Source organism: Phyllostomus discolor, chromosome 10 (genome assembly GCF_004126475.2).
Source record: "Phyllostomus discolor isolate MPI-MPIP mPhyDis1 chromosome 10, mPhyDis1.pri.v3, whole genome shotgun sequence".
Classification (NCBI taxonomy): domain Eukaryota; kingdom Metazoa; phylum Chordata; class Mammalia; order Chiroptera; family Phyllostomidae; genus Phyllostomus; species Phyllostomus discolor.
In genome coordinates, this window is record NC_040912.2 from 67,693,680 (window position 1) to 67,719,649 (window position 25,970).

General features: G+C 35.9%; 1 protein-coding gene across 1 annotated transcript in view; it reads left to right on the forward strand.

Annotated features, from left to right (window-relative positions):
- Positions 1–2,655: 2,655 nt before the first annotated feature.
- The window catches only part of KCND2 (potassium voltage-gated channel subfamily D member 2), a 526,794-nt gene continuing 503,479 nt past the window's right edge, over positions 2,656–25,970 (forward strand). The window contains exon 1 of the mRNA XM_028526099.2: positions 2,656–7,404. Coding sequence (XP_028381900.1) covers positions 6,290–7,404 — 1,115 coding nt within the window. The 5' untranslated portion in view covers positions 2,656–6,289. The remainder of the gene's footprint in view (positions 7,405–25,970) is intronic.

Here is a 25,970-nt window from a genome sequence, read left to right on the forward strand (position 1 = left end):
ACTGCTAATTTGAAATGTTTCTGTGTTTTTTAGGTGGGCCTGTATCACTATGAACTTCTCTGTCAGGACTGCCTTCGTTGTGTCCCATAGGTTTTGCACTGTTGTTTGTTCATTTTCATCTGTTTCCAGAAACTTTTTGATTTCTTCATTGATCTCATTACTAACCCATTCATTGTTTAACAGCATGCTATTCAATCTCCATGAACTTGAATGTTTTTGAGTTTTTTCCTAGAGGTTGGTTTCTAGTTTCAGACCCTTGTGGTCTGAGAAAATGCTTGATATGATTTCGATTTTCTTGAATTTGTTGAGGCTGGTTTTGTGTCCTATCATGTGGTCTATCTTTGAAAATGTTCCATGTGCATTTGAAAAGAATGTGTATTTTGCTTCTTTGGGATGAAAGATTCTATATATTGTCACATTGAATAATGCTCTAGATCTTATGGACTTAACTGTTATAAATAGAACCTTTCAATTGCATTTCTATATACTAACAATGAATGTATAAAACCTGAAATTTTAAAAAATGCACAATAATTTTCACAATTCCTCTAAATGAAATAACATACTTACTATAAGTTTAATAAACATGCACAGGATCTGTATCCTGAAAATTTCAAAAGCTGATTAAAGAATATAAAAAGAGCTAAATAAATGAAAAGACATGACATGCTCATAGATTGAGAGACTCTGTAAAATATTTGTGTCCATTCCCCCACATTGATTTATAGATAGAATATGATGCCTATTAAAATCCCAGTACTCCCAAACTGAATTCTAGATGTAATGCAATGCCATTTGAAATCCTAGCAAGGCATCTTGTATACATAGACAAGTTCACTCTAAAATGTAAAAAGGCAAGGGCCTAGAATATCTAAATCAATTTTGAAAAAAGTAAGTATAAAGAATAATTTACATCATGTTAAGAGTTACAATTCAGTTACTATCAAGAAAGTGTGTTTTAGTGAGGGGATAGACACACATAAATGGAAAAAAGTAGAGAACCTAAAAATAGATCACAAAAATATACTCTACTCATTTTTGGCAAAGGTACAAAAGCAATTCAATATAAGAAGAGACTTTTCATGTAACAGTGCTGAAGATACTTGACAGCTATAGGGAGAAAAGAGAAAAAAAGGACTTTGACCTAAACCACCTCAGAACCATATACAAAAATTAACTCAAAATTGATCATAAACTTAAATCTTTAAAACAAATGAAGAAATCTTTGGGACACAGGGCTAGGCAGAGTTGTTAGATTTGATACTAACAAAATGACTCATAAAGGCAAAAAAAAATCATGAATTGGACCTCATCAGAATTAACAACTTTTGCTTTGCAAAAAAATCCTGTTAGGAGGATGAATAGACAAGCTACAGACTAGGAAAAATATTTGCAGACAACACATCTGACAAAGGTAAATTATTTGTAATATATAAAGTACTCTCAAGAGTCAACACTGTAAAACAAACCATCCAATTGAAAAATGGGCAAAAGAGGAACACACATTTTGCTGAAGAATATACAGATGGCAAAAATGCACATTTAAATATGTTCAACCAAAATTAGCCATTAGAAAAATGAAAACTGAAATCACAGTGAGATATCACTATACAGTATCAGAATGACTAAAATGAAAATAGTGATAATACCAAATGTTGATGAGGATGCTAAGGAGCCAGATAACTTATACTTTATGGTGAGACATAAAATACTGCAGTCCCTCTGGAAAAAATTGTGGCAGCTTCTGTTAAAACTAAAAATGTAGTTATAAAATCCAGCAATTTCACTACTGGGTATTTATCCCAAATAAATGAAAACTTCTGTTCATACAATAACATGTACAGCATAGAAGTTTTATTCATAACAGTCAAAAACTAAAATTAACCTAAATGTCCTTTAGTGGGTGTTACTGGTCAGCAATAAAATAATTCTAATGGTACATGCAACAACTGGATTATCTTAATGTAATTCTGAGCCAAATAAAACAATCTTGGCAAATTACATTGCATGATTTCTATTAAATAGCAGTGAGTTGATCCATTATAGAGAAGATCAGGTTAGTGGGTGACAAAGAATAAGGAAGGAGAAGAGAGGGATACAGGGAGACAGTGGGGCTATGAAAGGATTTTCCAGAGATAGAAATCTCCCTATATGTTTCCTGTGACCACAGTCACACAAATCTACATGTGTGATAAAATTAAATAGGGCTTATTAAACACACAAAAATTAGTGTATATGAAACTGGTGAAATCTGTATAAGATTGATAGATTGTGTCAAAGTTTCCTGGTTGTGACATTGTACTGTAATGTGAAAGATATGACACCTTTGAGAAAAATTAGGTGGTAGGTATAAGGGATCTCTATTTTTTCTCACAACTGCATATGAATCTATAATTATCTCAAAATAGTTTTTAGAAATCACTCTAGGTACAGTATGAGGATAGACTGCTTGTGAGGTTGGAATATACAGGGCTTACTGGGTCTTTGGATGAGTCTGTGTCTGTCGGCGGGAAACAGAGAAGGGCAGGACATGGTCCATGGCGACCTCCAGTTTTCTTCCTTAGACTTTATTTATTAGTAGAGAAAACAGGGTAGACAACTGGAGAAGATGGGTGATTGAATTCAATTTTGATATTATGGAGTTTATTTTTCATCAACCAAGCAGAGTACACAAAATGAAAATTCCAGCAGTAAGAACAGGAATCCCTGGGCAAGGGAAGGATATAGAATGTTCTGCTGGATTCTGTGTACATAACCATCATATAGCATCTCAACAAATCAATGAATATTAAAATATTGGAGTTACCAGTATATCACTGCAAGGGAATTTTTGAATTCATGAGCAAGAGTAAACATAAAAATATGTATCTGTGGGAGTTTCAAATATAGGCTGGAAAGAAGAATTTTCATTTCCATTATGCATTAAAGTAAAGAGAAATTGACACTGAGTACCTTCTGTGTGTGCCCAGTTCTATATTGGTGTTCAGAAGCATTATCCTGTTTAATCCACACAATAGGCTTAAAAAGTTAACTTTTATTATCCACAATTTTTAAACAGAAGTAGTTTGCCAAATGAAACAAAGCCTATGAGGAATTTCTCAGCTACAATTTGAATCGAGACGTGTTTAACTTCCAAGCCCACATCCTCTCCACCCCATCAAGTAGCTTGTGGAGAGTGGGGGAGAGTAGACCATACAGCAGATTTTATATTCTTGCTTATTCGGGGGTTTTTGTAAAGTTCAACATCTACATTTATTTCTCTAAGTTCTTGCCCCCTTATTTTCCAGTTAACATGTTTTAAGTTAGGCAGGTTATGCAGATTTGTTAACAAGCATCTTTCACCTCAACTAATACAAACAACTGGAGTCTTCAGTTCTGTGTTTCCAAACTTTACATGGTGCATTAGCTTCAACTTCATTAACTATTAACATGGGATTCCTTAAACCACTATACCACTAAACAAGTAAACAACAAATAACTTTCCATTTCTATAGAAAAACCCATACATTATTAAGGTTTATTTTTCTGCTCTGGTGATTTTCTATATAATTTATTTTCTTAGTTCACATCCTTTCTAACAGGTACTTCATTTCAGATTTTTAAGGTTAGCACATCTTGCCTATTGTCTGCAGGGCTTGAAAGCCAATTCAGCTTAAGACTATACATCACAATCCATTTAATTACAAACCAAGAACAGTCAAACCAAGTCCTGAAGAGGTAATTTTCAGGTAGGAAGTATACACCTTTCCTTAATCAACATAGATAAAAATTTCAGTATCTCCAAATGCCTTTGTTATTATTATTGTCACTAAATTTAATTTTCAAACGCATTTCAACAGGAAAGAGTCCATATCTCATTTCATATCCATCAATATGTAAACTCAAGCCTGAGTAATATATCTAAATGCTAAAAATGTGGGTGGGAGTAGGAGATTTGAGGATGTTTATATGATCTGATCCTCTGCTGTCTCAGTTCATTTTGATCCTTCACCTTCTAAAGCATCCAAAGCTTAGGAATAGATTTAACTTCTCTCCCTTTACGCCATCTAGTGGTTCTAAATGGCATAGGCTTGGTTTTAAGGAAGATTCCTAATGAATAGGGGGCGGGGTACACGAAAAACATAACGGTTGGCAGCCACAATTTCCTAATCTCTCTCCACTTCACCGACTCCACACAAGGACACCTTTAACTATTTTAACCATTTTTGATCTGCACAGAGATACGCAGAGAGAATGAAGGGGACTCACACTCACTGCGAACTCACGCCCCTTGACATTTAGAAAAGGGTTCTAAATCCTTCCTGTCATTCGCAAAGGACGGGGAAAGGAGTCGTGGCAAGACCTAGACCAAGGAGACTGACAGACTTTTCGTCAAGTTGGATAGATGACGTACTAACCTCCGCAACGTTAACATCTGGTATGAACAAATAAAAAGAAAGAAAAAGAGGAAAAAGCACTTAAAAATTCCGCCGCGGGGCTTTGCAGGGCTTGCCCCCCAGTCTCCCCCAGAAGACAACCAATTCCTGCGCGTTCCGCTCCGCTCACCCGCCTTCCCAGCTTCTCTCTCTCTCTTTCCCGGTTTCCCACGCTCGCCTGGAACCGGGACCCAGGGAGACAGAAGCAAGGCACCGGTCCCCGTCCTCCTCTCCTCCAACGAGCCACCGCAGCCCAGCGCGTGCCGCTTCCCTTTGTTCAGCGAGGCTCGCTCTCCTCCCCTGGCAGATCCACCTGGATGCTCTCCCTCGGTGACATTTTTCGCCGGGGCTGGTGGGTGGCTGGGGTGGAGCCAGAGGAGCCCGAGGGGGCGGGGGGTGGAGAAAGGTCAAGCCCAGGGAAAGGCGGGAGACGCCGTTCATAACCTGCGTGGTGGGGCGTGTGCTCGGTTATTTATTTATTTTCTCCTTATTTATTGATCGCACCAGCAGAGCGGCGCGGGGAGCTCGGGGACATGCAGGACCACCCACTGGCGGGGAAGCAGCCAGCCGCCCTCCCGCGCCCCCGCGTTGCCGAGCGCGTCCAGCCTCAGTGCTCCGGCGATTGCCCGCGCCAGCCCCGGCTCCGACCCCGCAGCGCCACAGCCCCGGCAGCCCGGCAGTCCCGGAGCCCCGCAGCCCCGCAGAGCGCAGCTCCGGCCCTGGCTACAGCGGCGGCGCAGTAAGTTGGCAGGAGCGAGTCCCCTCGGTTCGCTTCCCCCGCACCTTTTGAACTTGTTGCTGCCGCTGGGCTCCCCTGCGCCCGGCTTTGGGAAGGTGAAAAGGAGGAGGGAAGCACGGAGGGATGGGGGAAGGGGAAGCGGAGCTCGCTTGAGCTTTATTTATGCTCCCTCGGTGCCTGGATTCGGCTGCTCGCGAGCTGCTCCCTCTGCTTTTCCTTTTTCGGGTGCTCGGCGAGGAGAAAGTCTCCATGCAACTCAGCCCCGGTGCACACTTGGCCAGGTATGTACCGCAGGCGAGGCGCGTTCTGTGCGCAGACGGATGCTACTGCCGCCGAGACGGTGGCGGCTGCCAGCTCCCCGGCTCCTTAACTGTCATACTGCACCTGAGCTGAACTTGAAAAGAGAGTGAAGGGGCGATTGGACGAACGCTTCTGGCAGACACAGGGGTGCTTGTAGACTTAGGAGGAGGAGGATCTATACAAACATCCCCCACTGTGCCCATCACACAGCAACCCCATCTCTACAAATACTGCCCGAGGGGTAGGGGTGGTCACCGGACTCCCAAAGAGACGTGGGGTACTGTCTGTGATTGCATCTGGGAAGCTACAACAGGTCGTCTTTTTGAGACTCCTTTGGCGGGAAGGGCCACTTGAAAAAGGAAGGTTTGAGAGAGCCAAAAGGGAAGGTGTAAGTGTTGCCTAATTAGGCAAAAGAATACCACTGAGTGATTGTCCTTCGGTTTTTTTTCTGCCCTACACAAAGCATACTGACCCCACGTTAACCACGTGTCAAGGAAGAAATCAAAGACACCTGTTTGAAGAAATTACTACACCTAAAGTCACCTGTGTACATATTTGTACCAGCAGTGGCCTGGCCCAACTGCTGGAAAAGGTTTGGTTAGGTTCTGTTGGGCGTGATTGTCAGGACATTTTGTTTTCTAAATACTTGTCTCTGGGGGAAACTTGCCCTTCTGAGACCTGTGACTTCACCAGGAGCCCTACCTTGGAATAAGATTGATACCTCTGGACCACCTTTCTCTGTAGTATTTGTTTGACAGGAGGAAGTGGGTGGTTGTGGCTACTTTGACCCTCTATAGAGGCCTGATTACCCTTCGGGCCTCCACTTCAAGGCACCATGGCGGCAGGTGTAGCAGCGTGGCTGCCCTTTGCAAGGGCAGCGGCCATCGGGTGGATGCCTGTGGCTTCGGCGCCTATGCCGGCTCCCCCAAGGCAGGAGAGAAAAAGGACTCAAGATGCTCTAATTGTGCTGAATGTGAGTGGTACCCGTTTCCAAACATGGCAGGACACCCTGGAACGCTATCCAGACACTCTGCTGGGCAGTTCAGAGAGGGACTTTTTCTACCATCCAGAGACTCAGCAGTATTTTTTTGACCGTGACCCAGACATCTTCCGTCATATCCTGAATTTCTACCGCACTGGGAAGCTCCACTATCCTCGCCATGAGTGCATCTCTGCTTATGATGAAGAATTGGCCTTCTTTGGCCTCATCCCAGAAATTATTGGCGACTGCTGTTATGAGGAGTACAAGGATCGAAGGCGAGAGAACGCAGAGCGCCTCCAGGACGACGCTGACACTGACAACACAGGAGAGAACGCGCTGCCCACTATGACTGCTCGGCAGAGGGTCTGGCGGGCCTTTGAGAACCCCCACACCAGCACGATGGCCCTGGTGTTCTACTACGTTACAGGGTTCTTCATTGCCGTCTCAGTCATCGCTAATGTGGTTGAAACAGTGCCCTGTGGGTCTAGCCCAGGTCACATTAAAGAACTGCCATGTGGGGAGCGCTATGCAGTGGCCTTCTTTTGCTTGGATACTGCCTGCGTCATGATCTTCACTGTTGAGTACTTGCTTCGCCTAGCTGCAGCGCCCAGTCGTTACCGTTTTGTGCGTAGCGTCATGAGTATCATAGACGTGGTGGCCATTCTGCCTTATTACATTGGGCTAGTGATGACAGACAATGAGGATGTTAGCGGGGCCTTTGTCACACTCCGAGTCTTCCGTGTCTTCCGGATCTTTAAATTTTCTCGCCACTCTCAAGGCCTGCGCATCCTGGGGTACACACTGAAGAGTTGTGCATCCGAATTGGGCTTCTTGCTCTTCTCTCTCACCATGGCTATCATCATTTTCGCTACAGTTATGTTCTACGCAGAGAAGGGGTCTTCCGCCAGCAAGTTCACCAGCATCCCTGCCGCCTTCTGGTATACCATCGTCACCATGACAACACTAGGGTAGGTCACATCAAGGGGAATGGGGTGCAGGTTGCATGTGTGTGACGTGATTGTGGACCCACTAAAGTTATATAGTAAATCAAAGGAAAAAAGTAATTTTTCTCTTTTCTAAATGGGTTTGGGAAAGCATTATCTAAACGGTTTTAAGGAGCTCTTTTGATCTATGAAATGTGTATGATACAGAGATTGAGGTACTTAGTTGAGTATTGATGCTGAGTATGGATGCCTGGAAGTGATAAATACAACAAAGAAATTTTAGAATTCCTGAATATGAGGGAGGATCATCAATATTATATATGTGAATAAATAAAAACATAGTAAGACTGAAAACAAAATCTGTGTCCCAGTAAAGGTATAAACGTGCATCAAATGTATCAAAATGCCTATAAAGTGTTCCAGTGTGTGTATTCAAGTGAAAAGTTTTTATGTATATTTGAAGGATTACTTTCAAAGGAATAGATACTTTTGGCATGTATTTTCCCTCCAAAAACTATAATTCTTATTTTATATTATAAAATATAGATTATAGATATCGCATAAAATAATTTTGTAATATATATGCACATATTCAAAGACATGCATTTTCATTGTGGCTGATAAGTTATACAGGTTTAGAATATCAAGACTGAAACTGATCAACTCTATAAAATGCAGTGGAATGATATTTGAAACATATGTAAGACTCGAGGTTCATAGTTTCAAAAAAGAAGCAAGTAACTGGCATCCTCCATTTTTTGGAGAAGCTACAGATCCCATCAGGCAATGGGTTCATGATCATTAAGTAAACATAGAAGGTAAAGTAGTATCTGGTGAGAGTGATGGTTCCCCAGCGCTGGTCGCAATACAGAATTTTGTGCATTCTTTTATTTGGGAGTAATGGTGTTTTGCAAGCAAAACGGCATATCCCAAATTAATGTTTTTTAAAATACATTTTAAGCTGGAATTAAGATTTTTTTAGATTATAGAAAAGAGAAAGGTATGAAATAATTAATAATGTTAATCAAACTACAGAAAAGTAGCAGCATTTACATATGACAGAATCTAATGAAATAGGATGGTTAGAGCCCTTTACTTTTATGAGTTCTTAGATAAGCCAAGTAGTGATAGTGTTCTTTCTTTGGCTTTATGCTTCCTTTCTGGCATAGTTAATCAATTCAATGGGGATTTGGTAATGGCTATGAGAAAAAGTTATTCCCAAGGCTGCCTTTTGAGTTTTGTGTTCCTGACTAACTTAATTGCTTTCTTTAAATGATAATGTAGTTAAAATCAACCTAATTTTTTAGGCATCTTGTGTTGAGCAGAATTTCTCATGCTGTCATATAGCTAACTAATGGAATATTTTATATGTGGAGAATTTTTGGCTAAGTGGGAAGTTATAGTACAGTAGAATACAATAACTTGATCTTGATTTAATCTCACATGCATTTTGAAGTCCTACTGGTGCATTTTCAAAAATTAATTAGTGAAAATCCATATTCTATTGCTTGTATTTCTCTTTTACATATTGGTAATTTTGTGACAAATTTTGAAGATGCTTCAGAATAGTGTAGGTTCTTATTTCTCATACAATTATATATGCGTATAAATAATTATATATACATATATGTGTACTCATATGGTCTTGTCTTTTGGTCACTTGCAATCTTTATTTAGGACAGTTGGATAGTGCAAATCAGTATCAGGACATCAAATCAGAAGTATATATGAATTAAAAAGGGCTCTGGTTAAGGGGAAATAAAGGAAGAAATATTAAAAGGAAAAATATTTTCAAAAACTTGATGTCAGTGGCAATGTTTTTCATAAAGTGTCCCTGAGTCATAGTAATACTGTATAATGTCTATAAGATTGAATGCAGGCATTATTATAACTAATGTTGATGAGATGCTAATTTCATCCAGCTAAAAGTTTTATCCTAAATATGTGAAATCAGTATTATTTTAAAATTTATTTCTTGAAACAACTTTTAAATTTCATTTTATTTTGAAATTTATTTGTGTTTCCAGGAGAACAATGAGGAAATGTTAACCATTAGTGACATTTTTATGTCATAAAATGCTTATAAACATCTACTTTGAAATAAACTGAATCATAATGCCTGCATAAATTCCATGAAATAGATTTAATTCACATATTCTATATGTAAGTGAATAGAAGAATTACATATGCACTTTCTCAGAACTTAGAAGCAAAATTGGAGTTACTTTTAAGACTTAAGTTCATTGAAGTTGAAAAGTTTAATTTTCAGGAAATTAAAGATGTTGAAATATTGGAGTCATATTTTTCAGGTGTTGAAATGCTGATGCTTTCCAAATACAGTACATTTATTGAAAAAATGTGTGACTATTTAACAAAGCATATGCTTTATAATATAGCACAGTTTCTTAGAAAATGTCTTCAGTTTCTCATCAAAGTATATTTATAATGTATTTTATTTTCCTGCAGAAATAGATTTTTTTTTAAATTCTGCTTTTCTGTGTCTTACCTTTGCTTGCACTGTGACCCTAAAGCTTTATTTAAGAATAGAAAATATTCAGCAAAAGCCATCACCTGAATTTAGTTTTTTATGCTGTGGTTTTATACTTAGAAGCTGAAGTATATACTGTGTAAACTTTCTGGAAAACATGCAGTTGTTGAAGATAGTATCAAGCTGTGTATGTTACATGACCAAGAATTCCCATTACACTTTCTGAGATCTTTTTACATGGCTATTATTTCTAATAGATTTAGTATTCATCAATTAATGATAATAGAAGTGAAAATGGAATCCTAAATAGTGGCTATGAAAAGTTCCAACTCATACAAACATTATCTATAGGTGAGGAAGTAGCTAACAGCTTTGTAATTCAGAATTGGCAGAGTTATCTCCTCCCTTTAGGTCACTTTGAACAACATTCAGTTGGTTTTTTGGTCTGAAGAAATGCTTGGGTCTTTCTTAGATCTGTTGTGTATTTATCTAATCATTTTTGTGCTGCCTGAAATATCAAATATACCATTATATTATAACTTAACCATGCTTATTCTATAAGTATTTATTTAATTTGCTGGTAGCCTGCCCATTTGCAATTAATTAAAGTAGAAAACATCAAAAGCACAATATTAAAAAGTCAATTAAAAAATGTTGGATTTTTTAAAATAGTATTTAGGTTGAGTGGCTATATCTGTTACTCTATTCCATTCTTTCTTTCTGTATATGTTTATTAAATTGCATCAGACTCTGATTATTGTTTTATTCCCCTATCTTTCTTATTTCCATAATGTAAACTCTAATTACTGCTTTATACTCTCTTGGGAGAAAAAGAACCTGAAACTCCTCCATTGTCCTAATGACCTTTGGGAGATGGCATCCAGCCCTTGTTTTTCATTCAGGTGGAAGTAATTAAATGTTGCCAAGTTTAGGAAATTTCCTAATGATCACCAATCATCAAAGACAATGTCATGAAAATATATTTAATAAGGCCCAGCTTCAGTTTACCTCAGGGACTTGACTTATGAGTGAGAAGTGATACCAGGTGGTGGCACATCACATAATTTTAGACTTTTATGTTAGGCAGTGTCTGCATTCGTGGCCATGATTATTAACCAGTTATACCCTTAAAAACATTATATTACTCATGACAAAAATCTGAAGAATTAAGAAGTGTCATTTCTGCACACATTACCACTTCTTTAATTTTAAGACAAAGATGTTTTCATAAAGTTTTCAGTATGGGAAAGTTATTATGTGGCATTTTTCTAAGTTCATGTTTAGAATAAACTTTATGATTTAATTACAGAAATCATATTCTGATTCATGGACAAATCTAGTAAAACAAGAACTTCATTTATAGTGTACATTCATCAGAAACAAATATAGTAGAATTACATCTATGATCTCAAAAGGAACTTACTATAGGTGTCTATAAGACTCTGAAACACTAGCTCTATAATAATTCAATTTTAATAGGCTTGGCAAATTACTACCTTAATAAAAGCAAACTGTTTTTCTTTGCAATTTTTCTAACAATGTAGTGGGAAATTTTCTATTTTAGAATGACACACACGTATATATGGTTTTATATGTTCTATTTCATACAACATGCAAATGTTATAAATATCCAACAAATAAATATATTAAGCATTTTATTTATTATATATTTTTAAATTATACTAATTTTTAGAAATCAGTTAGTGAAGTTCCAATTTCTTATTACCTAATTAGGTAATAAGATGAATACTCGATGAAAGGAAAGTTAACTATTATTTATTTAAAATCCATCATTTTACACATGCAAGATTTTTTTTTATAGACTACTCATAGTTATGCAATTAAATAGCAGGGTTTTTTTGAAATTCCATTTTTTACTCTTTTTTTGAGGACCTTAAGACATTATCTAGGAATGTGCAATAATAAGTACTTGTGGGTTCCTGCTGATGCTACCGGGACAAGAAAAGGAATGCATTCGCACGTTATTCCATTACTCGGCTATTCTCTTAGTTCTACTCTCTGTGACTCACTCCATATTCTTCAATGCCACTGCCAGCTCTGCATGCATTCACACAGTGCTGAGGTTTATCATGATAGCATCCAGTTGATACAACACGACTGTTTGTTCTCATCTGGGGAACTCTTAGGCCATTTGTCAGCAAACGACTTAATAGTGAGTGTTTTACTTGGCCTGCTGCAGAATAAAATATGTCAATTTCTTTTTGCCTAAATTACCTGAAAAAGCATTGTCTGTGGTTGTTAAAACTCTACAGTTTAACTTCTCTTTTGTCGAAAGAACAGGAATGGTGAAAAGAAAATTCACTGAAAAAGGAGTATGATTTTTCCTTCAGAGCTATAAGAATGATTCACTGTTTTTTTCTTTCTACTCTTCATATGTCTTATGTTGTTTTTCTGAACCTGTGTGTGTGTGTGCGTGTGTGTGTGTGTGTGTGTGTTGCTGTTGTTCTCCCACTGGTGCACTGGCTTCAGCAGCTAGATTTGACAGAGTGGGATATGATCTGATATTGAAAAGAAACCCAGGGATAAAAACATCATCTACATTTCTGTGCACATTTACACTGCCCCTTGCTTTAGTAGAGTCTATTGGAATTTTTGCCCTTTAGTTTTCTCCTTTGAGAATCAGCGTTTAACACTGACCTTCTCCTTGAAGCCTTCTCAATGTCCCAAGTGTATATCATCTATAGTTGGAATTACTCTTGACATTATAAGTGCTATTTTATATATAATGTATGGTTTTACTTCTTGCCTTCCTAACTAGATCGAAAGGCTGTTGAGGTTTGGACCTATACCTTCTGGGACTTACGACCTACTAAATGAGTACTCAAATGTAGAAAAATGTATATTAATGTATTGCTGATCACGGCGTGAGGTGATACCTGCACATCACAGAGAGTTCCTTAGCCGGGGAATAGTGCCACCTGCACATTAGCAGGAATCTACTAATCTAATTTTTTGCTGTGTTCAATGTTACAAAATCGAAATGTTTATTATTAGAACATTTTGTCTTTGAATATATTACAACCTACCTTTTTTCCCCTTTGGATTAGGGAGGGCTATGAGACTTTTTCATCTTTAATCTATAACTAATTCTTCTGCAAAGATTAAAATTAATGGTTGTTGGTGGCTCTGTTCTTAATCAGTTTGCTTTCTGGTGAGGGCTGGGCAAAATGCGTGCTCCTTGGGGAAGCATATGGATATATTTTATAATGTAAGTGAATCAGCACAGGAATATGCTGACTTCTCTTTGAAGCTCAGCTCCCTATATAAATAGGAGAAGGCAAGGAGTCCATGGGCCCAAAAGATACTTTTTGACACTTTGTGACAAGAAAGGTATTCCATCTCTTACCTAGTAAATATATGGTGGCACTTTGTTCTTTATACAGGTCCAATCATTTATTAATAAAATGGAATTGTTTAAAAATAGTGAACTATTATCTCTAAATGACATATAAGATAAATGTAGTCTCTCTCAGGAAGAAGTTGCCATTCTAGGTGATTAAAAGGCAGGTATACAAAATGCATGTAGCTATATATCCTGGCATGGTACAATCCGTCTTGCAGTGGAAATTTTGACAAGTCTGTTATGTAAAGAAGATTGAAATCATAAAAAATGTGTGGGGGGAACATGGAGAGAGTTATCAGAAGTTAATAATAAGAAAAAATAACATTGAAAGAGTAGGATGACAGTTGAAATAATGTCAAACAGAACAGAAAGGTTTTGTTCTAAAAGTAAAAGGTCTTGCCTTTTTTGCTCTTATGTGGGCCTGATTTTTCCATCTTCTTCATTTTCTTCGCTTTTAAGAGTAACAAGGAAAGTGCTTTTGGAAACCCAAAGTTTTACCTACAGCATATACTTTCAAGAAATCAAAATGTGACTCATAGAGTTCAATTTAACATACTATGTTGATCACTTACTACCTATCATTGACCCAACGGTATGCACACCTGACAACTTCCTGTTTAAGAATCTGTAGTCTAGAGGAAGATACAGAAAATAGACACATAATTATATAATTCCAAGTAGTGGTAGTTGCTATAAGCAAAATAAATCAGGGTAAGCAGTGTATTATTTTGATTAGGGAACAGACAAGGCTTTTCTGAGGGCAATATTTAAGCTGATGGCTAACTGAAGGGAGTAAAGTGACTTCTGTGAATGCCTGAATGAAGAGCTTTAGAGGGAGAGAGAAAAGAAGTACAAAGACCTCAAGATGGGAAGAAGCTCAGTGTATTTCACTTAAGGTCGCTGTAATTGAAGCAAAAGGATGGATGGGCTTGGTAGCAAATGCTATCTGAATGGTGATTGGGATAAGATGTGGGATATTGTAGGCCAACATAAAGACTTCTGGTTTCATTCAAGACATAAGGGAGAGTTATGAACATGGTTGGGACAGGATATAATTTCTGTGTTAAAATGAGCATAAGCTCTAAAACATTTAAATTTTCAATGACCATTTTAACAATTTTTCATCATGTATAAGTACCATTTGTTAGATTTGTTATACTCACCTTAATTTAAAATTTGTATATAATTATTCATGAGATTTAAAAAAGGAATATTTTATAAGAATGCATGACTAAATTATTTTTGTCCTACAAAAATAAAACTAGTTTAAATGAAAAACAAATTTTAGCTGAAAAGACAAAAGTGGTTCTCAATAGATGTGGAGCTATTTGGGAAACCATTAGAGATTGTTATTTATTTTGAATATAGATTTGCAGACTTACAGTTGTCAATTTTAATGTCAGTGTTCAAGAATATCACATATGCTTTTGATTCTATTTAAAAAGAATTTTCATTTCTTTTTTTCTCACATTGCAGTAGGTACACATATATCCTTTTCAGATGTTTTGTTATTTTTGTGAGTTTGAAGGAAAAAATGGTTTATATGTGTTGAAATCTGTGAAAATTGCCAGAAGATATTTATTTTAAACCCAAAGTGTGTGGGGACCATGTGGGTGGAGAGCGTGTAATGACAACTTACAGAGGCAGGGCTTTGGTAAGAATCACCATGCTGCAGAGTAAAACATACTCATGAATGGGTAATTGGAGAGAACTTAGGTCAGAACAATAAGAATTGTATTAACAACAGCATAGAAATACAGAAAAAAAATCATGTGTCCTTTCTAGATGAGCAACTTGTAAAAATAGTCCTTGAATGGAAGGGAATTCATGATGATATTTCACTTTAGCATTCTGTTTCCATGAAAACATCTGCCCTCCAGGTAATTCTCCAATCTACCCAATATCCTGTCCAGACTCTTTATTTCTGACTGAAAAAAGTAGCATTTTACAAGGGCCATCACAAGGAACATGTCCCAGCATTCCCTGTCTTTTTCATCTGATGAAGTTGCTGACAATTACACTCTTGTAATTAGCAATGTTTGCTGATTTCAAATGGAGATTGGTTTCCTTTCATCTTGTTATGGAAATGGAAGCTAAATATATGGAAATAGTTCATTAACTTCAGCTATATGTTTCAACTTATGGCCAGCCATATCCAAGCAAATAATATGAAAAACAACAAATCTGAAAATATCTCACAAGGCTTTGGTTTGCTCATTTTTGTGAAATTAAGGATGATGATTGGAATAGATACTCACTTGTTTTTCTGATACTTTATAGTATTTTATAAAATGCTACATATAACTTTTTGAAAATATCAAGAAATATTCATAGTCTACATTTATACTGTTTAGTTTATCAGAATATTATGTAGTTAGAAAAAATTATGCTAATTTCAAGGCATCTCATAAGCATATGACTAAATATTAAGGGAAACTTACTTTCATTTTAGGAAATTCTTAATTGTATAAATTAAAATGAATATTAATTTCAATCCTGTATAGATAATCTTGCAATTTTTTTCATGTTTGCAATACAAGACAATTGTTTTTAAAAGTACAATTAATATGGAGTGTATAAATATTAACCTGTTGTACTTAATATAGCATTTGTGCTTTGGGCTTTAAAAATTACATGAATTGGATGCAAAATCTCAGAATATAACAGTAAATATTCTAACAAAAAGAAAAATAATGTAATTTAAAAAAATTATGAGATAAAGCACTATCTTTATTCAGGATTAACATGGTCCTCAAATAAAGTGCCTAGTGATTTTGCAAAGAACTTTATTATTTTTATACAAAATGTCCAACTACCTTCATAATCACCTAAATGAAAAGTAAGAATATTTTATTTCAAAAACAGTTAAAGCAAGGCTTCCTTTTCAGTCAATGCAAATTTTGGCAATGTTCTAAAATATACTATTTCATGACAAACTTAAAGTTCATTAAGGAATCACTTTCCCGATATTCACATTTTTTCACTTCTGTCTCCACATTATTTTTCACATTATTCAGTGCACAGTTACTGGATCTATAGCTATTGCTTTAAATATTATTAAAATATGTATGAATGTATAATGCATACTGAAATATACATTTAAGAAACACAAACACATATGTGCACCAATATAAAATGTATGGCTGTAAGTATTACACATGTGCATATGTCAATATACACATCCCCTCTCCTTGTATTTTTCTGACAGGACACAAAGTGAACTATCAATGATAATACTTTTAAGAAGTCTGCGTATGTGGGAGATAGGAAGAATCATTTTATATTTCATTTTGTACCTTTTTATATGAAAGTTTTTTCCCATCATCCTATAGATTTTCTGTTAAAAGAGTGCTCTCTGGTGACATTTGGGACCTTCTCTCTTTATATTTTCTATATAAAAACTTTAATCAGATGTTATTTAAAATTAAACCCTTCTTTCACAATATTCCTTTGATAATTCACTAAAAAATCCTAAATATTTAACAGTTTTATAGCATTGGTCAAGTTACTTAAACTCTGTTTGCCTGAGATTTCTCATCTATAAAAATAGGTGAGCATTATCTACTTCATAGCACTTACATGGAAATTAAATATGTGAAGTTCTTAGAATGCTACCTTCTGTGTAGATGCTATATGAGGGATTGCCATTTTATTATTATTATAAATATATGTTATTGAAATAACATTAAATGTAATACTTTATTTTTGCATAAGAAAAAATAGTAAAGGAGTAAGAGGAAGCTTTGGGGGATGATGGATACGTACATCCTTGGCCTTGATGGTGGTGATGTTTTTCATGGGTGTATGCTTCTCCCCAAACTCATCAAGTTGTAGACACTAAATATGCTAAATATGTACAGAGAGAAAAAGAGATGAGAGAGAGAGAGAGTGGGAGAGAGGAAAGAGAGAGAGAGAGGAGAAAGGAGGGAGAGAGGAGGGAGGAAGGAAGGGAGGTAGGTTTCAATAAACTACAAATAGAAGAAAAAGTCTCTCCTGTCAGTCACCCAACAGACAATTAGGTAGGAAATGATTGTGGAAGATGAAGAGTTAATTGAAAACACATCTTAAAACAAGAGTTGTGTCCTATTTAGAAACTGGAATTTTGAGTCACCATACCAAAGCTTTTGTTGTTGAAATTTCAATAATTAATAAATTTGGGCTACCAAATTATAAAAGTTGTGTCTCTGGCAAACTTGTTTTGAAATGAAATACTTAATCATTCCTTTATTGTGACCTGCTCTGCCGATTTGCAAAGAGGATTTGAAACAATTTACAGTCAAATGAACCAAAAAGATTAAAAAACAAGCACCAAGTATTAAATATGAAGGGCAAATGATAGAGAATAAAAGTTATGTTAAATAAAGCATTGCTGAGCATAAACAGCTGTGAATTTCCTGGCAGCTGAAGTTAAGAAAGTGCAGCATGTTTTACAGCTCTATTTACCCAATAAAGGAAAGTATCTCACTACCTGAAGAGTTTTTTTAGAAGAGTAGAACAATTTTTAAACCAAATAATGAACCAATAATTCAATTTCACAACATATTTAGAAATATTTTTATTTTGTCAATGCAATAATATTGTAAGAATACAAAGGTGTCTTCATGGGAAATATAAATGACTTGATAAAAATAAATAACCTCCAGATCATTATAAGATTCCTATATATTGTTTAGCAAATTCTTTTTTTTTTTAATATTTTATTTATTTATTTTTAGAGAGGGAAGGGAGAGAGAGAGAGAGACATCAATGTGCAGTTGCTGGGGGTTATGGCCTGCAACCCAGGAATGTACCCTGGCTGGGAATCAAACCTGGGACACTTTAGTTCCCAGCCCGTGCTCAATCCACTGAGCTACGCCAGCCAGGGGTTGTTTAGCAAATTCTTAGTGTGGACTGGAGATCACCAGAATTAGGATCACCCAGGATAATTATTAAAAATGCAGATTATTGGTATTCACCTAAGATAATTAAATAGTCTCTGGAGGTGGGAACCATGACAAATGCATTTTTACTTCTCTCATCAAATTTTAAGAACCACTGATCTGGAAGAATGCATGTTGAGCCTATCTTACTGTTATCATCCTGAAATATTATTGATCTTGAGTTGGAATTTTGAAAGCAGGTAAAAAGAAACCATGTAAAATGATGACCTACACAAAGCAGCTAAATTACAAGTTTTCAATATTACTTAATGAATATATAAATAGAAATAGAATTTCAGTAATCTTGAATGTAGGTGATAAACTGATTCTATTCTGCAGAAGTCCTATCCTGTCCTGTGCTAAGGAATAACATTTCATGGATGGTAGCCATTAACACTAGTGTTCGGGAGAGCAGCAGGAATAAAGACACAATGGCTTCCTTTTGGGAATTTAGGATTTTGACCTTTTAAAGTTATTGATTTCTATTACTGTCAGGGATAGGTGGGCTGAGCTTTCCTAGTGTGGGCACAAGTTAACTGACCAGTTGATCATAATGAAAATAAAAAACACAGAGTTGTATATCAGAGCCTAGGAAGTAAGGAAGTGCTTATGAGAAGCAAGGCAGCACAATGTATGGACACATTCTATGAACACCATCTAAATTTCGTGAGATGAGAATTTCCTGGGATATGTGTTCCCTTTTTTCTCTTTTATTTTATTTTAGACAACAGAAAGTTGATTTGCAAAGGATTTACTTTCCAAAGAGGATAATTTTCGTCACATGTTAGGGGGTTCAACTGTGGAGGACCTGAAGATAAAAAATGGGTTATTGGTAGATTCTCAGATTGTAATTGAGCATAAGGGAAGTTGCATGTAAAAGTTAACTGAATGGCTGGTTTGATGTTAAGTATTTTAATTGGCTTTTCATGGCTGTTAGCCTGTTGGAAATGATATATGGGATAAACCTTTTCCCACAAGGTTTAAGGGCAAAGTGAACTGCCTTGTGAAAGTCCAATTGACAATTAATATGGCCAAGAATTGAAATACATGTCCTGCCCTGGAGGATGCTATCTCATTAGCTATGGTTATAGGATTTCAGGTTGTCAACTTTTGTAAAAAAGGAAACCTAGAGTCAGAAGTTATAATTCAATCATAAAAGTGGTGATAAATATACTCTAATGCAAACTGAAGTGTTCCTTAGTGGTAAAATCAGGAGGCCTGTCATGACATTTTGAAATCTTGATTTACAATGAGATTAGTTACATGATGCAGATTCATCCCAAGTCAGATAAATGAAAAACGGAGTCTTATAAACCCTCATAATGCCTCTCTTCCTGCACAAAATATATATGGAGAGAGAGAGTGGGGGCGGGGGAGAGATGTGTAAGGATATAAGCTGACACTTTTCATGGAGCAGAAGTGTTCATATTTATTGGGGCTCCTCTGTGACAGGCACCAACCTCATAGACATGAACCTGTTTTAAAATTTTTAATTACTGATTTCAGAGAGAGAGAGGGAGAGAGAGAAACATAGATTTGTTGTACCACTTAAATACATTCATTGAATGATTCTTTTATGTGCCCTGACTGGGGATTGAACCCACAACCTTGGCATATCAGGATAATGCTCTAACCCAGAGGTCTCCCACCCCCAGACTGTGGTGATCTGTGTTCTTTTAGGAACCAGGTGCAAACAAAGCTGCCCTAGCAAAGCTGAGCTCCACCTCCTCCTCTCACCTCTTCCACAGTCCCTGGTGCCAAAAAAGGTTGGGGAGTGCTGCTCTCACTGGACTACCAGGCCAGGGCAACAGTGGTACTTTACCATACAGCACATATGGACTGCCTTCTCCCTTGCTTTACCACATTTTGAGTCCCATTGGCAAGACAGATAAATGAAAATAAGAGAAATAATTAATAAAATCGAAGAGACAAAACAAGATTAAGAACACTCAATTAAAACCATGTTTAAGTTCAAACAGCTAGAAATAACATTAAAAAATCAAGCAAATTCTTCTAGCTGAAATAAAAAACTGAAACCAAAAACAATAGAAAATGTTCTGAGATGCATGTCTGAATTTTCTTTTCTTTTCTTTTTCTTTTTTTCTTTGCAAGATCATCTTAAATACTCTTTTATTTAAAGTCAGATACTGTTATTATTTTTCCAATTTTCTTTGTCTTTTACACTCTCTCTCTCTCTTTCTCTCTCTCTGTGTATTTGCTATACTCTTGGAGAGTAAGTTATATACTACGGTTTTGACTTCCAAGTACTTTGCTGAGTATTTCTTAATAATAATGATTTTGTTTTATATATCATATAACTGTTACTCATTTTAGTAATTTAACATTGATACATAATATTTTTCTAAACTATTGTTGGTATTTCAGTTTTATAAGTTTATCTAATAATGTCCTTTATACCATACCTTTTTTATTTTAATTTTATTTTTTAACCCTTGGCTGGTGTGGCTCAGTGGATTGAGTGCAGGCCCGAGAACCAAAGGGTCTCCAGCTCCATTCCCAGTCTAGGAAATTTAAGAAAATTAAATTAAATTAAATTTAAAAATTAATTTGGTTCTAACTTTTAATCCAAGATCTATTCCTGGTTTGAGGGTCAGGTCCCCAGTAAGGGATGTGCAAGAGGTAACCCCACATTGATGTTTCTCTCCCTCTCTCTTCCTCCCTTCCCTTCTCTTTTAAAATAAATAAATAAATAACATTTTTAAAGATATTATTTATTTTGAGGGAGAGGAAGGGGAAAATCCCAGAGGTGTAATCACAGGGTCATAAGGTAGTTCCAGTTTTAACTGAGGAACCTCCACACTCTTTTCCACAGTGGCTGCACCAGTCTGCATTCCCACTAACAGTGCATGAGGGTCCCCTTTTGCCTACATCCTGGCCAACATTTGTCATTTGTTGATTCATTGATGATAGCTCTTCCGACAGGTGTGAGGTGATATCTTATTGTGGTTTTAAATTGCATTTCTCTGATGATTAGTGATGTTGGAAGCATGTCTGGATTTTAATATGAAGTTCTAGAAGAATATCAGAGGAAATTCAACAAATAATTTATGTCCCTGATTAGGTATGCCAGTAGAAAAAAATCTTATGCTTCTACCAAAGATTTGAGCCTTGAGTCATAAAATAAACAAGTCCTCTTATCTTCCTGAAGAAACCATCAGTGGGTTTGCCAAGGGCAGCAGCTGTTCTTTCCCTGTACCTTAGACCAGACATAAACATTGGCCAATTAGCACACACACCGCACTTCAAGTTCTGACCTGTTATGGAAATCTGGAATGGAAAAAAGAAAATGTACTTTTTAACATTTTTTGTTTTCTATTTTTGGGGGGTTTGTTGTTGTTGTTGGCTCAAAAATATTCAAAATAATATTTAAAGGTGTCACAATACCTAAGTCAGGCATTTAGGCTTAAGGAAGCAGAATTAAAACAAGATACCTTTTTGACTTAGCTAAGGAGAATTTCTTTAAAACCAAGCATATTTCTGAAATGCATCATTGTACTTGGTAAACAATTATTATCAAAATAAGTATAAATGCTGTAATATTCTGCCCAATCCAATCTCAGATATTTTTAATAATTAAGAAGCAAATTAATTTTATTGTAATTTTTCATTCAAGATATAGTTTAGTTGTCTGTAATTTTTGTTCATCTTTGTATTAGTTGATTTAGAGGATTCTGTTTCAGTGCAAAGATAGACATACATTTAAAAGTAAACTTTTTTCTAAGCCTATATTACATCTGTTTATTTGTAGTATCTCTAGGAACCAAATCAGAAAAAATACCCATGGATCCTTAATGCTCCACCTGTACCTTGTTGTGTTTAAGGTGACTTAATACAGTATGCCTGCTTTAACAAAAGTTCTGTCTTCAAAGAACCTCATCTCCCCTGTCTGTAGGTTTTATAACAATGGCTAGAACATTGTTTTGCTGATCATAGGTGCAGAATAAAGATTTTCTTTTTTTTTACTGTAGAGTTAAAAGTCCAACCAATTTTAGGAACTTGTATCATTCACAATGCGGTACTTTCTAGCTACTTTTCTCTCAGCTACATAATCTCTGACACACGAATATCTGCATACAGATATAAAATTCCCGTAGGTACAAAGTCTTCAGTTTAACACATGAAATTAAAAAAAAAAAACATGAAATAAACTTCTAGAGTTTTGACACTTGTAGGGTATGCTGATTGATTCCTTTGTAAACGTGTTTTCCAAATCCTGAATCATTTTCCTTAACGTTCAAATGAAATCCCCTATGCTTCTTTCCTATTCCTCTCATCTCTGTGCTGTTGGGTCATCTATATACAAATCTATTCTGTGCACTCTTCTGAGCTTCACACAGTAATTTCCAGATTTTTTCCATCAGAAAATATTATACCCTTGGTTTTTATACACAGTTGGCATAAAATATGGTCATAGGGAGAATATTTCCAAGTCTAATGCAAAATCATTAGACACAGAGTATTGTATAGCTAGCACATTATTCCCTATTCCATATATTAAGAGCTATGGAAATGTATTTATATTTTTCTTGTGCGCTCCATTAAAATTTGGATGTTTCCAGCATGATTGATAAGAAGAACTCTCAGAAATGTCCAGGGTTAACAATAATGGGTGTCACGACTATTTAGTGATGTCAGCCGTAGTGGAGCAGAGAAGAGAGTTTTTTAACCTGGCATAAGCAAAGTCTCAGCGGCAGAAAAATGCCGAGCATATTCTGGGCACAGTGAATAGATTCATTTGGCACTCAAATATCTGTTGAATGTTGACTGAACAAAAATCTGGAATCTCTTGTCACTTTTTGAATCTTAATAAATTCTGCTGTGAATGGATTCAAAAGTAATTACTGTAACACTAGGAATTCCTTCACTCATATTTGTACTTTTACTTTTTAAAATGTTTTGACCCTCTTAAGTGATCAATAAAGATCCATGGAATAAGTGAAAGAATAAGTTCAAATGTCCTTCTAAATGCATAAAATTTCTACTCATATATATGAAGTGGAAAAAACAATTTTAACAGGAGGATGGAATAGAGATTGAATTTGATGACATTTGAATATTAATTTATAGTTTTAACACTTGCATCCCCTAAATAATTTGTGATCCATGACATATTACTTGACTTCTCTGTAATATTGTTCTCTGTCACTATCTCTCACCCTCACCTAAAGATTGGTATTTATTAATAATCCAGTAGACTGGTGAACATTAGGTGTTGCACATAGTTGAACCACTGGAGCACTACTGTTTAACAAAAACAAATGTGCCCAGAAACTCAGAAAAACAAAATGCACAGTCATACAAAAAACCTAGCAAGTAAACACAGAATCCAGATTTCATCTAACTCAATTTATGGACTGTTCCTATGTGCTAGGCAATATACTTGGCACTATGAAGAAAAGATATAAGTATGGGAAAATATGTTTTGTGCAGAGCTGGGATTTTAAATCCTAGCTTTCTCACCAGCTGACTTTTCAGAGCCTGGTTGCAGTTTAAAAATATATTTGTGTTTGTATGGTATAAAATGTGTGAGAAACTTTTTATGCTCTGAAATGAGCGACTGTTTGCCTGAGTTGGAAAGAACAAAAGTCACCCATCAATTCCAGTAGTCACATTACTGTCTGTGAAGCATAGGAAATTGAAAGGATATCTGAACACTGTTTTTCTTGTAAAAGTCCCTCCTTCCCTCTTTTTAGGCCTGTCCTAGAAATTAGGGACAAATTGTTAGGATGGTTTCGAGCTAACCTGTGAGCTAATTTCCACACCTGTTGTTTCTGTTCTCATTTGTTAGTAAAACATGATCATGTTTGGTCTTTTCCAAAGAGTTTAAGATTGTCTATCTATTGTAGTTTTCAATGATGTACAACATAGGTTGATAAATAATTCAGTATTGCCATTGACAATATTATAATATTTCCTCTCTAATATAAATATGTTGTTTCAGAGATAATTACATGAACTATATTAAATGAGCCTTTACTGTTAATGTACTAATTATATTTTGAAAGACACATTTCTATAAGAAAGCAATTCATTTAATATTGCTTCTTGACTTTCCTAGTGCTTCAGCTCCTTTAGCCTAAATTAATTTTCACTTATTTGCAGTGATATCTAAATTCCTATTGATCCCATTTTGTTTGTTTATGCCATCATAGTTCATGATGCCCACATAAATTCAGTGACACACATGTTGATTGAAAGAGACATTTAAGGGAGATTTTTTAAATGGTAGTTCTTCATATTCTTAGGATCTAACTTTGAAACTAAAATTATTCTTCTAGGTCACCTCATTCAGACATCTACCATTTAGAATAAATGGTTTTTTATGTGTTTTTTTTCTTTTCTTTTTTTTTACTATTCTGTGTAATTGGAAGTTTAAGGTAGCCTGTTTCTTTGCAGCATAACTCAATTTTTTACCAAGATTTTTAAAAGTCAAGCTGACCTGTATACCTTCCTCTGTCTTCTATGTATCCAAATAATGCTTCACAGGTTGAAAGCATGTTTTCCTTTTCACTTCCTTTAAGGACTATACTTAAGAGAGTTATCATGTCCCTCATTAGGCTTTTCTCTAGTGGAGTGAACTTCCCAAGTCATTCAAACTTGGCCATGTAATGTGATTGCTGGAGTCCCCTACCCATTACCTTGATTGATCTCAAATTCTCTCAAATTGATCAAACTAGAAGAAAGTACATTGAGATCATGACCTACCATGTCCCTAACAGTGTGTATCTCTGAATAGGGCCTAAATACAATGACTTGTATTGATCTTTTGGTAAAATAACAGGTCTTGTATTTATTCTTGAAAGGCTATAAAACCTTTTCTTTCATCTTCTCTTCTTCATACTATTTACTACTTGAGGACAATTTTTACCTGATTTTTGAAAATCTTTTAAAAATTTCATTCTACAAGCTAATTAAAATGCATTGTTTGAGTGTTACCTAGCTACATGGCCCAAACTTCTCCATGAGTCTGTTTAATTGTATTACAATAATAACACAGAACACACAATAGATAATGTTCTTCTGGAAAAAGCTATAAAGAAATCCTTCTCATCAGCAGAAGTGTTTATTCAAATCATTGTGCCGGAAAGCATCTATCCAGTGCAACCAGACATTTAAAACCCAGTAGGGGAAGGAGAAGAAAAGAAAAGAGTGTATTAGAAATCTTAATTGAATTGTTTCAACACCCATGACTGTTCTGGCTCTGTTTGACCAGAGGAGGCTGGAGTTCATTCAGGTTTCTGATGATTTTCTTTTTAGTCCCTAGGAGGATCATCAATACCATCTCTATTAAGACAACAGGGATTCATAGAGGAAAAGAGTCAGACACACGCAGCTTTCCTGTTCCTCTTTATTTGATCAGATTCATTCCAGGGGATGAAATGGCAATTATCAGCATCATTGTCACGACAGAAGCTCTCATTTAATGAGTAATTACCCTGGGTCAAATCCTGTACTCAGCTCTGCCTTACATGTATCATTTCTTATTACATATGATTCTACAAAGTAGGCAATATTTTTATGTCACAAGTAAACAAAATGTGACTTAGAAAGAATTGATATTTGTTCTGTCTGTCTCCAAAACATGTACATTATCAACAGAAACATGTAGGCTCAGAAATTATTTCCACTTGTCAAATAATTAGGAGTGATGTAAATTGTCTTTCTGTGGAAAAGGCTTGATTCAAAGTGTGTAAGGACCAGCAATGAGAATCTAAATTTGCTGCTCTTGAAGTTTATTTACAAAGACTATTATAATAGAGTATTCTAACAATGTGTTGCATTGTGATTTGCAAGTTTT